The sequence below is a fragment of the Oryctolagus cuniculus genome, chromosome 4 (assembly GCF_051225735.1).
Source record: "Oryctolagus cuniculus isolate XC-2025 breed Fujian yellow rabbit chromosome 4, ASM5122573v1, whole genome shotgun sequence".
Classification (NCBI taxonomy): Eukaryota; Metazoa; Chordata; class Mammalia; order Lagomorpha; family Leporidae; genus Oryctolagus; species Oryctolagus cuniculus.
In genome coordinates, this window is record NC_142870.1 from 100285127 (window position 1) to 100298716 (window position 13590).

Genomic DNA, 13590 nt, shown 5'->3' on the forward strand with positions numbered 1-13590 from the left:
TAGATCATAACTAGGAACAATTTTGATCAGTTGCTAAGTTTTATTTTTTAATTTATGTTCAAAATTTTGGGTGTATAGTATTAATTTTTGTAAGTTGGAAGAACATTTATGGTATCAATATTTAAATTAGAAAAATTATATATGCATAACTAAGCTACTTTTTCCCTCTGTTTATCAAATAATTTTTGTGTTTGTTCCTCTAGGCTACTAGTCAGTGCTTCCCAAGATGGAAAATTAATTATTTGGGATAGCTATACAACAAATAAGGTAGAATTTCTTAATCATTCCTTTATATACTCTTAAATTTATTTACTATCCACCAATTCTTTTATTACTAAAAATTTAGTTACCTTCTGGGATAAATTTATTCTATTTATTTTCATCTACATCCTCTCTTTAGTATTACTCTTAATATTTGGTATTTTTTTTATTTCCAAGGACAAACTATGGGAACATGCAATGTGTTTTGCATGAATCTTACAGCATACTTGAATAACAGAAGGGAGTACCATTTTTACATATAAATGAAAAGTTTTTTAAAAACCTCTGATTTCCTAATAACACAACGTCCCTGAGACTTTTATTTCTAGTCATGGCTGATGTGAAGCTTTTCTTTGGCTCACTGCAAGCATTGAGTCGTGTTTGTGGACTGCTCACGGGGTGGATTGCAGGCAAACAGTCTTGGTGGCAAAGATTGTGGAGACTCTTAATATGTCCACTGGAAGGAATCCCTGATTTAAAGTTGTTGAGTGCAGTGAGAAGGGTTCATGAATACTTTCATAAGTCAAATACCCTTATACTCTGTGTAAACACACCAGTATTTTTATTAAATATTTGAAAATACTGTTTATGAAATAAACAGTCTCTCAGTCTGAGATTTTAAAGCTAAGTAATATAACAGTTTTTAGAATATTAATTAGCATTAACTATGTCTCAACTATATTTTCCTGAAACAAAAATAATTGTACTTTTAAAATACTGTTTTAAGTGAGATCACACAAATGATCAACAGGGGCACTGTTTGGCGTATGGACTGCTCACCCTTGGTCTTCCTGCACACATTACAGTTTTCCATCTGACCTGCAGTTGAGGGCTCTTGGGGTAACCAGCCTGCAGACAGTCCTGACCAGATCAGCGCAAAACTGTCGTCATTGTTTTCATGAGATCCTAGAGTGTGTGCCTGTTAGTAGAAGGATGTTGGTGTCCTCCCTTCACAGAGGACTGTTTTAATCCCCTGTGAAACCTGTTCATCCTCTCCCTGTTTATTGCTCAGTGGTTTGCTGGGGGAAATTCCTCTTTTGAGCACTATTGCAAAAACACAGAATTTTAGTAAAATCTTTAACACTTTCCACTTAATTTTCCAATGGCTATATTGGCATTCAAACTTCTTTATGTCCTTTCTTCTCTTAAAAGAATTATTTCTAAAAAGGGCACTTCGTAGTTCCAAAAGGTTTACTAATACGGAAAAAGTAATGGGCATTTTTATGTGATTACTATTTTATTTTTCATTGCTCATTTTCTCAAGCCATTTCGTTGTTTTTATTTGGCTTGTTTTTCTTAGATGTATTTGTTAGTAATATTTACTTCATTGTAAATAGATTTTGAAAATGAATGCCTGTTCCTTTCCTTATACTAAACATGTGTGCATTGTGTGTGTTCTGCAGATGCACGCCATTCCTTTGAGGTCCTCCTGGGTGATGACATGTGCCTACGCTCCCTCTGGTAATTATGTGGCTTGTGGAGGCTTGGACAACATCTGCTCTATATATAACTTGAAAACCAGAGAGGGAAACGTGAGAGTGAGCCGAGAATTGCCGGGCCACACAGGTGAGCATCGTTAGGTCTTACTCTCCTAGCACACTGACTCCTTCCACAGAGTGCAGTGATCAAGGACAATGAGTGAGAAATTAGGCTCTGCTGGTCAAAAGATGAGTAGTCAATCGGGGGAGAGTAGAAATTACTATGAATCAGGAAAACAGTTGCTTTTAATAATCATATATGTGATGTCCATAATTTTACTTTTCTTTGAAAAATGGCTGTATTGTTGGAGTGAGAATTTAGCGTAGCAGTTAAGATTTCCACATCCCACATCGGAGTACCTGGGTTTCAGTCTTCTGATTCCAGCTCTCTGCCAATGCAGGCCCTGGAAGGCAGTGAAAGTCGTGGCTCAGGTAATTGGGTTCTTGCTCCTCATGTGAGAGACCTGAATTGAGTTCCTGGCTCCGTGCGTCAGCCCAGCCCGGTCCTGGTTGTGGTGGGCATTTGGGAGTGAATCAGTGGATGGGAGCATTCTCTCTCCCTCCTTCCCTCCTTTCTCCCCCCTCCCTTCTTCCCTTCTCCTCCTCTGTCTCTCTAATAAATTTTTAAACACTTTTCAAAATAGCAGTATTGTTTTTGTAAAAATGGTAGAATCGCAAAAAAAAAGAATCCAATTAATGTACAAAAAGGAGGCAAATATAATTTCCCTTATTTTCTGCTGCCAGGTAGTAGGAGATTGTGGCATCTATGCTCAGTTATATAATTGAAAGCATTCTATTAAGATACTGATGAGGTGTTTTTCACTACGTGAGACATTTGGCTTTCTTTGCCTGTGTGTCCACCCTACTTGTACAGTGTAGTGTTTGGTTACCGGTGTTAATGGGGAGTTTATTGCCACTCATCTGATTTCCAGCCATGTGAATTTTTGGCAGTACTGTTTAACCATGCCTTTCCAAAATGTCTTGGATGATATTCTCTTGTCATTCCCATGTTTTGATACATTGATGATTGCTAAATATTTAAATGACACATCTTTCATAAAGCCTTCACTGATGTTCTTGTAATTTCTCACAGTTAATTTTAGTATTCCTCCAGGTCTTTACACAGTCTGCTGTGGATCATAGTGATTTCTGAGAAGGAATCTCTTTTGCTTATGTAATTGTCTTAGATGTCAGGGGCCATCCCAGGACAGTGTCATTGACACACTAAATGCCTAAAAATGGTTTGTTGATCAGATGCATTTGCAAACACATCAAGCTTAAAGTAATTAAAAGCAAAACTTTAGACTACACTGACAAACACTTGTTGCTTTGGCTTTTTTTTTTTTAAGAAGAGTTATTTTATTTATTTGAAAGAGTTACAGAGAGAGGTAGAGACATAGAGGTCTTCCATCCTCTGGTTCACTACCCAGATGGCCACAATAGCTGGAGCTGTGCCAATTTGAAGCCAGGAGCTTCTTCTGGGTCTCCCATGTGGGTGCAGGGGCCCAAAGAATTGGGCCATCTTCTGCTGCTTCCCAGGCCATAGCAGAGAGCTGGATGGGAAGAGGAGCAGCCAGGACTAGAACCAGCACCCATATGGGATGCTGGCATTTCAGGCCAGGGCTTTAACTCATTCTGCCACAGTGCCGGCCCCTGACATTGTATTTTTAAACAGATGTATTACTATTTCATATGGTAATTGAGTCATCTGATCACTGTTAACCTAAATATTCCTGTTCTCTCTCTGTAGGCTACTTGTCCTGCTGTCGTTTTTTAGATGACAGCCAAATTGTTACAAGTTCAGGAGATACAACTTGGTGAGTTTATTCCAGAACGCTGTTTTGGGAGTTAAGGGTACTAGTAGGAGCTAAGGTAAGAAGAGAGAATCGTCATTAAGTATTTTTATTTATTTTTTATTACAGTGCATTGTGGGACATTGAAACTGGCCAGCAGACCACCACATTCACTGGGCACTCTGGAGACGTGATGAGCCTTTCCCTGAGTCCTGACATGAGGACTTTTGTGTCTGGTGCTTGCGATGCCTCTTCCAAATTATGGGATATTCGAGATGGGATGTGTAGGCAGTCTTTCACAGGACACGTTTCAGATATTAATGCTGTCAGCGTAAGTGAATAGCATTTCCAAAGAAGCTTTATTTTGCTTTTAAAACTGTTGAAGTCTATGGCATGGTTTTAGCAACAAAATGTCTTTATGGAAATTCTTATTATGTACTAATTTACATTGACTGTCAAATGAAAAGGAGATTTTTTAAGTTTTGACTAATTATAAGCTAGGTCTTTATTTTCAGTTGGACAGTAAGTTTTATTCCCCACATTAGAAGGATAGATCATCTTGAGCAAACAGGCAGATCACAGATGTCCACAGCAGTGTGTTCAGAAGAGAAAAAGGTCCTAACCTCTAGGGGAAAGGAGATAGCAATGCAATTGGACACATGAAGGGAGAAAAAGGCAGCAATGTAGCCTCTAGAGTAAGGCTTTTGAGCTTAAGCAAACCTGGAATCAAAGCCTGATTCTCGAGTGAAATAGCTATGTGAGGCTGCTCAGGCTGCTAGGTAGCCTTTGTGAGCCTCAGATACTCTGTTTTTAAAAGGGGATAATAATGGGGCTGGTGCTGTGGTGTAGTGGGTAAGGCCGCTGCCTGTGGTGCTGGCATCCCATGTGGGCGCCGATTAGAGTCCTGGCTGCTGCACTTCTGATCTAGCTCTCTGCTATGGCCTGGGAAAGAAGTACAAGATGGCCCAAGTCCTTGGGCCCCTGCACCTGCGTGGGAGACCCAGAAGAAGCTCCAGGCTCCTGGCTTCGGATCGGCACAGCTCCGGCCGTTGCGGTCAATTGGGGAGTGAACCATTGGATGGAAGACCTCTCTCTCTCTCTGCCTCTCCTTCTCTCTCTGTGTAACTGTGACTTTCAAATAAATACATAAATCTTTATTTATGTATTTATTTGACAGGTAGAGTTAGAGACAGAGACAGAGAGAAAGGTCTTCCTTCTGTTGCTTCACTCCCCAAAATGGCTGTAACAGCCGGAACTGTGCTGATCCGAGGCCAGGAGCCAGGTACCCCCTCCTGGTCTCCCATGCGGGTGCAGGGCCCAAGCACTTGGGCCATCCTCCACTGCACTCTCGGGCCACAGCAGAGAGCTGGACAAGAGGAGCAACCGGGATAGAATCCGGCGCCCCCACCAGGATTAGAACCTGGGGTGCTGGCACTGCAGGTGGAGGATTAGCCTATTGAGCCACGGTGCTGGCCTGATTTTATATTTTTAAGTTTTTTTAAATCAAGAATAGATGTTTGATTTCATTTTTCTAGTTTTTTTTTTTTTTAAATCAGTGGGTGTTTGGAGTTTCTTTATTAAAATGTAATAAAAACTGGGCTTCTTTTTGAAATCAAAAGGTTTAAGTATAAGTATTATAATTGTTTCTTTTTTCTCCAAATGATCAGCTTACTGATAATTTGCATTTTTAAATTATATTCAGTAATAATTTTACTTTCACAGTGAAATTTCTTTATTTTTTAAGATTTATTTATCTATTTGAAAGAGTTACAGAGAGGCAGAAGCAGAGGCAGAGAGAGAGAAAGAGAGAGAGAGAGAGGTCTTCCATCCTTTAGTTCACTCCCCAAATGGCCACAATGGCTGGAGCTGAGCCGATCTGAAGGTATGAGCCAGGATCTTCTTCTGGGTCTCCCACATGGGTACAGAGGCACAAGGACTTGGGCCATCTTCCACAGCTTTCTGAGGCCACAGCAGAGAGCTGGATCGGAAGTGGAGCAGCCGGGACTCAAACCAGTGCCTATATGGATGCCAGCACCACAGGTGGCAGCTTTATCTGCTATGCCACAGCACCTGCCCCGCACAGTGAAATTTCTCACACTGTTGAGAATTTAAGGCTTAAAAATCAAGCCATCATAGATTCATTTGCAGTTGAGCCTCATATAAAACTGTTCATTCATTAAGTGAAATTTTTCACTGGGTTCAATATTTATTTGTGGGGCCTTCAGTGTCTCTAAGCAGTGAAAACATTAATAATTGTAAAATGTGATTATTTTATTCAACTAGGCCAAATTCAGCCCTTTCTATGATAGATCAAAACTCTGGATATAATTAACAAAAATTCTATTATGAGTATATAATGTGATATTTAAGTTGATAAGAATATATACATTATGGGCCAGTGCCGCGGCTCACTAGGCTAATCCTCCGCCTGCGTTGCCAGCACCCCGGGTTCTAGTCCTGGTTGGGGTGCTGGTTCTGTCCTGGTTGCTCCTCTTCCAGTCCAGCTCTTTGCTGTGGCCCAGGAGTGCAGTGGAGGATGGCCCAGGTGCTTGGGCCTTGCACCCGCATGGGAGACCAGGAGGAAGCACCTGGCTCCTGGCTTCAGATCGGCACAGCGCACTGGTTGCAGAGGCCATTTGAGGGGTGAACCAACGGAAGGAAGACCTTTCTCTCTGTCTCTCTCACTGTCTAACTCTGCCTGTCAAAAAAAAAAAAAAAAAAAAAGAATATATACATTGTGAAATTATTAAATCACGCTAATTAACAAATCTATCACTGATGTTCAAATATTTACCCAATCCTGCATTTCTGGAACAAATTTCATGCAGTAATTCATTATCTATTTTATATAAAAGGGATCTTTTTAAAGTTCATGGAGAATGAATATTATGAAAAACTATGCATGGATTTCAGTTTTTTTTGCACCAAAATAAACCTCCCCCCCTTTTTTTTTAGTGTTTATTCATTTGTTATTTGTAAGGCAGAATGAGAGAGGGAGAGACAGATAAAAGATTTTCTATCTGCTGGTTCACTGCCCAAATGGTCACAATAGCCAAGGCTGGGCCTGGCCAAAACCAAGAGCCTGGAACTCAATCCAAGTCTCCTTGGTGGATGCAGGGGTTCAAGTACTGAGCCCATCTTCTACTGCATTCCTAGGTGTGTTAGCAGGGAGCTGGATCATAAGCAGAACAGCCAGGACTCAAACCAGCTCTCTGATAATGGGATGCTAGCATTGAAAGCCAAAGTTTAGCCTGTTTTACCACAATTCAGGCCCCATAAACTTACCTGTTAATTCCATTTTTCCATGACCTTTTTGAACTATTCTTGTATTGGTGGATTTGATTTGCTAAGATTATTTGAGAAGTTTTACATCTGTATCCATAAAGGTTATTGTTCCATTTTTCATGTTCTTGAAATGTTTTGTCTGGCTCTGGTTCATTTGAATGTTGTACTTAAAGGAAGAGTTGAGAAATACTCCTTCCCCTTTAGTTTTCTGGAAGAATTTTTGTAGAATTGGTATTACTTCTTTAAAAATTTTGTTCTGTTCACCTGTAATGCTGTCTGGCCATAGAATTTCCTTTGAGAAAAATAACTACACATGTAATGTCTTATTACACATAGGGCTATTTAGGTTATCCATTTCTTTTGATTAAGCTTTGATAGTCTGTGTCTTTTTTTAATGTCTTTTTTTAAGATTTATTTTATTTATTTCAAAGAATTACAGAGAGAGGTAGAGACAGAGAGAGAGGTCTTCCATCTGCTGGTTCACTCCCCAGATGGCCACAATGGCCAGAGCTGTGCTGATCTGAAGGCAAGAGCCAGGAGCTTCTTCCAGGTCTCCCACTTGGGTGCAGGGGCCGAAGGACTTGAGCTATCTTCTACTGCTTTCCCAGGCCATAGAAGAGAGCTGGATGGGAAGAGGAGCAGCCAGGACTAGAAATGGCACCCATATGGGATGCTGGTGCTTCAGGCCAGGGCTTTAACCCGCTGTGCCACAGTGCCGGCCCCAGATAGTGTATATATTTTTAAAGATTTATTTATTGGAGCCTGTACTGTGGTGTAGAAGGTTAAGCCAGTCTGGTCATTGAACCAGTGGATGAAAGATTGATCTCTTGATCTCAGTCTCTTTTTCTCTCTCTCTCCCATCCCCCATGTCCTTTCTCTCTTTGTATTTCTGCCTTTCAAATAAATAAATAAATCTTAAAAAAAAAAAAAGGTTGTTTACTTGAAAGGCAGAGTTAGAGCATTAGAGAGCATGTGCTTCCATCTGCTGATTCGTTCCCCAATTGGCCACAATGGCCAGAGCCAGAGCAGGCCAGAGTCAGGAGCCAGAAACTCCAGCTGAGTCTTCCATGTGAGTGCAGAGGCTCAGGCACTTGGGCCATCTTCTGCTGCTTTCCCAGCTGCATTTAGCTGGGAGCTGGGTCGGAAGTGGAGCAGCCAGGAATCAAACCAAGTGTGACATGGGATGCTGGTGTCACAAGTGGTAGCTTAACTTGCAGCACCACAACACCAGCCACCCTTTTTTTTTTTTCATTTTCTTAAGGTAGAGTTTATGTCATTAATTTGAAACTTTTTTCTTTTCTAATACTCTAAACATTATGCATCCTGATACATTGTGATGTGTTTTCATTTTCGTTCACTTCAGAATTCTGATTTTCCTTTGGGTTTTATCTTTGGCCCATAAGCTATCTACATACTTATGGGACACTGTGTGTTGCTTTGTTACATGTATACATTATGTAAATTATCATCAGAGCAAACTTATTTATCCTTTTAAGCATTTAACATTTCTTTGTAGTGAAAATATCCGAAATCCTATCTTTAGTTTTTTTTTTTTAAGAGAAATATGTAGTACATGATCTATAGTCACCCTGCTGTGCAGAACCCCAAACTTCTTACTCTTATCTCATTACAACCCATCAACCTTTCCCTATCCCTACCTCTCCATGTCTTCCCCTCTCCCACCAGGTTATGGGAACCACCATTTATTTATTTATTTATTTCCTTCCCTCCCTCCCTTCTTTCCTCCCTTCTTTCCTTCCTTCCATTTATTCATTTAAAAGAGTTACAGAGAGGCAGAGGCAGAAAGAGAGAGAGAGGTCTAACATCCCCTGGTTCACTCCCCAAAATGGCTGCAACAGCCAGAGCTGGGCCAATCCGGAGCCAGGAGCTTCTTCCAGGTCTCCCATGCGAGTGCAGAGGGCCAACCACTTGGGCCATCTTACACTGCTTTCCCTGGCCACAACAGAGAGTTGGATTAGAAGTAGAACACCTGGGACTTGAACTGGCACCCATATGGGATGCTGGCACTGCAGCCAGTGGCCTTATCCACTATGCCACAGCTCTGGCCCCCAAGAGACCACCATTTTCTTTTTAACTAGTCACCTATTGTTTGGATGCCACATATGAGGGAGATCTGTGCTATTTGTCTTTCTGTTCTTGGCTTATTTTTCTTAACATGATGACCCTCAGTTCCAACCATTCATTATCCATTCTGTATCTAGTCATCAGTTGATGACACTTAGGTTGCTTCCATTTCTGGCTATTAACATACATTCCCACCAACAGTGTACAAGAGTTCCCTTCCATCCACTCATTCTTCAGTCATTCTGTTTTTTAAAAATTTATTTATTTATTTGAAAGGCACAGTTAGAGGTCTTCCATCCACTGGTTCATTCCCCAAATGACTACCACAGCTGGAGCTGGGCCAGTCCAAAGCCAGGAGCCAGGAGCTTCTTCTTGATCTCCCATGTGGTGGTGCCCATATGGGATGCTGGCATCACAGGTGGTGGTTTTACCCACAATGCCATTCTTGATCCATTCACCAGCTGATGGATGCTTAGGATGTTTCCATTTCTGGCTATTAATTTACATTCCTAACAGAGGTGTAAGAGTTCCCTTTTTTCCACAGCCTTGATAACACTGTTATCTTTCATCTTTTTGATAATAATCAATGGGTTAGGTGATATCTCATCATACTTTTGAGTTGTGTTTCCCTGATAATTAGTAATGTTGAGCATTTTTTCATGTACCTCTCGGTCATTTTATGTCTTACTTTGAGAAATATTTCTTTAGATCTACTGCCTATTTTTGCACTGGATTTTTTTCTTGCTGTTGAGTTCCTTATATAATCTGGATATTAACTACTTCTCAACTGTATAGCTTGCAAATATTTTCTCCCATTCTGTAGGTTCTCTCTTTTTTAATTGCTTCTTTTGTTGTGCAAAAGCTCTTAGCTTGATTAAATCTTACTATTCTATTTCTGCTTTTTGGGTTTGATTAGAAAATCTTTCAATGTCCTGAAGTATTTTCCCTGTATTTTCTTTTTTGCTTTTGTAAAGAATGCAGGATATAATGTAAAATGCCATAATGTCAGATGGAGCTACAAAAGATATCTTTGTTTCTTTTTTTTTTTTTTTAGGAGAAATGAATTATATGGAAATTATTTTTTCGTTTCTTCAATCCTCTATGTTGTAGGCAGGTTATATTATAAGGTCCATCACATCTTCTGAACTGAAAAGCCACTTATGCCATTTTTCTTCTAGCTGTAGCAACACAGAAAACAGTCTCGTGTGCTATGTAAGAGTCCACAGAAACCGATGAAGTAATTTATAACACGTCAGCCTCTCATCTAGGGAGGTGAATAGGGTTGCATCACTGGACACAAAACTTTTGCTTTCAACTAAATCCAAGCATTCATTCACAGGGTTGGCCACTGCACAATCTCATCCTTCCTTAGAAAAATGAAAGCACATTTTAAAAAAATCAACTGTCAACACTTCTGGGAAAGAAGTCAACAACTTTCTTCTCTAAGAGAAAAATCTCTCTTTTTATCCAAAAATGTGCGTTTACACATGTAAAAATGTGTATTTGAAAAGAAACTGTGATGGTTTATTCACACATAAAATGAACCTTGAAATCCTGTCTTAATGCTTCTTTGACAACAAAACTGGGCCTTTGATCTTTTTTTTTTTTTTTTTAAGGGAAAGGGCTTATTGGAGAAAACCCAGCAGACCAGAAGAAAGGGGAGAAGGAGGAGAAAGAGAAGGAGAGCATAAGACAGAGACAGAGATAGAGGTCAGGAGACAGAGAGGAAGAGAGAGAGAGAGAGACACGTGTTCAGGAGCAGGTCCTTTTAAAACTTTTCCAGGGGGTGGACAGGAAGTAGGAGCAGTGAATCCCATTAGGATGGGGGTGGAGCTTGACACTGGTGGTTGGGCCATGTGGCCACCTGGCTTCCAGCAATGGTGGCAGGGGCTAGAGCCTAGGATGGTGTCAGGGTGTAGATTGTGCCATAGATAAGACCGCGCCATTTGACTAACATATCCCCCTTTTGTTTTTTATAAAGCAGGAGTTGTATGGGGTTACATTAGTCCCAAAAGTCCAGGAGGGGTAGAGGGACGATGATTTGTCTTTAGAGCTACTTCCTGCTGACATGGGGCGACGAGGTACTCTTCGCTGGCATGGGGTGATGTCTCAAGCCGCTGTCTCCTGGGTGGGAAGCCGAGTATATCCCTGTAGCAGCAGCAGCATTTGGTTGACTGCCTGGTTGCTGAAGAGCTTGGTTCGTTCCATTATTAACTTCTGTAAACACTTAAGCAGACACAGTAGTATAAAAGGGTGAGACTAGAGAAGCTATGATTACAAAGGAATGAGGCCCCAAGTGGGCTAGACAGGGTCTAGAACAAAGGACACAGTCATTACTAGAGGATCTAAGAAGGGTGCTAAGCCATGACTAAGTTTTCTGATTGAGAGGCAAAGAGAAACTGACAGAAGGGGCTTGATAATAATCAGGTGGGCTTTAAAGCCTTGTCAGTTATAAGGCCCAGACCTATCTCTTCACATGGGGTGCATCATAAGGGAGGTCTGAACCTCCTTGGGAAGACACCCTGTTGATTTCCATTACCTATCTGGCCTGGGAGGAGAGCTGGGCAGGTAAAGGCAGGTGGCATCTGTAACAGGAAATTTACTGTTCTGCCTGCAGTGTTACTGACCCTACTCAGCCATCCCTTTAGCAATGGTGGTCACTTTGGAGGCTGGGCCAAGTGAAGGGCTTTTGAGCTTGTAGCCAGCAAGATCTGCGGCTCTGACCTGGGCATCCTTCGACTCCAGGGCAGTTCCATTTCTGGTGATCCAACTCTCTTGGCTGGCAGAGCTGCTGGGGCTCTTCATAAGCTGACTTCTGCTGAAGCCCAGGCTTACCACATTGAAAACCACTGCAGTGGACTGGGCCTTTGATCTTATCCAGGAATCTATGTCACAGGATGAGCCAGGATTCAAATAAATAAATAAATAAATAAATAAATGTCACTTTTTAGCATCTGTTTTCATTTCAAATTAGAATGTAGATTTGGAATATACTGCTGCAGTCTCAACTGAGCTTATCATAGTCGTGGCTGAAACTGGAAGACAATTTTAAAAGCCCTGAAGTCATCCATACTTTTGTAGTCTTCTTGTTTGGAACAAAAGATAGAGAATTGACAAGTGCCACCACCTAAGCACATTTCAAATTAAACATCAGCCTTCAGTGTGTAAAATAACTTCTTTATAATTAGGCAAACTGCAGCAGACGATTCATATCTGTTGCTTCTTTCTTTCTGGAGAAGTCAGCAGGACAGCTGTATGCCACTGGCTTCTCCGCTGAATCTGAGTGGTGAAACAAAATAAAAGCTGGGGCTGGTGCTGTGGTGCAGCAGGTTAAAGCCCTGGCCTGAAGTGCCAGCATCCCATATGGGCACTGGTTCGAGGCCCGGCTGCTCCTCTTCTGATCTAGCTCTCTGTTATGGCCTGGGAAAGCAGTGGAAGATGGCCCAAATCCTTGGGCCCCTGCACCTGCGTGGGAGAAGCTCCTGGCTCTTGGCTTCGGATCAATGCAGCTCTGGCTGTTGTGGCCATCTGAGGAGTGAACCAACAGATGGAAGACCTCTGTGTCTCTACCTCTCTCTGTAATTCTTTCAAACAAATAAAATACATCTTAAAAAAAAAAAAAGAAACAACAAAAAAGCAGTCTTTTGCATCCCAAATCATGGAGGCAATGTAAGAGAAGAAATACCCACATTTTAAGAGCAGGGGAAGTGACTAGATAAAGGAAGCAGGACTGCCCACGCTAGGAGTCAATACAGAAATACTTTCCAAACCCTGAGTTCAGGATTTTGTTTTTGAGATGAATAAAAAGCACCTAAATGTCAAGGAAAATGTTTTTCCTGTGATAGGGAACCTTACACAGCCTAATTGCTACACTTGGCCTCCTGGGGGCCTTGCCCCCCCCCCCCCCAGCCCAGATGCCCTTAGGTGGTGCACCTCACTCTGCCATCTCCGCTCCGTATTTCCTTCTTTTTTTTTTTTTTTTTTTTTTTTTTTTGACAGGCAGAGTGGACAGTGAGAGAGAGAGACAGAGAGAAAGGTCTTCCTTTGCCGTTGGTTCACCCTCCAATGGCCGCCGCGGCCGGCGCGCTGCGGCCGGCGCACCGCGCTGATCCGATGGCAGGAGCCAGGAGCCAGGTGCTTTTCCTGGTCTCCCATGGGGTGCAGGGCCCAAGCACCTGGGCCATCCTCCACTGCACTCCCTGGCCACAGCAGAGGGCTGGCCTGGAAGAGGAGCAACCGGGACAGAATCCGGCGCCCCAACCAGGACTAGAACCCGGTGTGCCGGTGCCGCTAGGAGGAGGATTAGCCTAGTGAGCCGCGGTGTCGGCCCCGTATTTCCTTCTAGTAGTCTGAGTTTCAGGTCTCACATTTAGGTCTTTCATCTATTTGATATTTGGTAAGAAAGAGGAATCTAATTTCATTCTTCATGTGGATATCTGGTTTCCTAGTTCCATTTATTAAAAAGACTATTCTTTTCCAATGCATGTTCTTAGTACCTCTGTCAAAGATCAAGTAATTGTAGATGCACGGATTTACTTCTAGGGTCTCTATTCTGTTCAGTTGGTTCTTGGATGTGTTTTTATGCCAATACCATAATATTTTGATTACTATAAATTTCTATTAATTTTAAAGTCAGGTAATGAAATATTGTCTGCTTTATCCTTCCTACACAAGATCACTTTGGCAAA

General features: G+C 41.7%; 1 protein-coding gene across 10 annotated transcripts in view; it reads left to right on the forward strand.

Moving 5' to 3' along the window:
• The window catches only part of GNB4 (G protein subunit beta 4), a 79272-nt gene that overhangs the window by 48574 nt on the left and 17108 nt on the right, over positions 1–13590 (forward strand). For all 10 annotated transcript variants that reach the window (XM_002716441.6, XM_051859162.3, XM_051859161.3 and 7 more), the window contains 4 exons: positions 204–267; positions 1665–1827; positions 3490–3556; positions 3662–3863. In XM_002716441.6, the coding sequence (XP_002716487.1) occupies positions 204–267; positions 1665–1827; positions 3490–3556; positions 3662–3863 (496 nt within the window). The remainder of the gene's footprint in view (positions 1–203; positions 268–1664; positions 1828–3489; positions 3557–3661; positions 3864–13590) is intronic.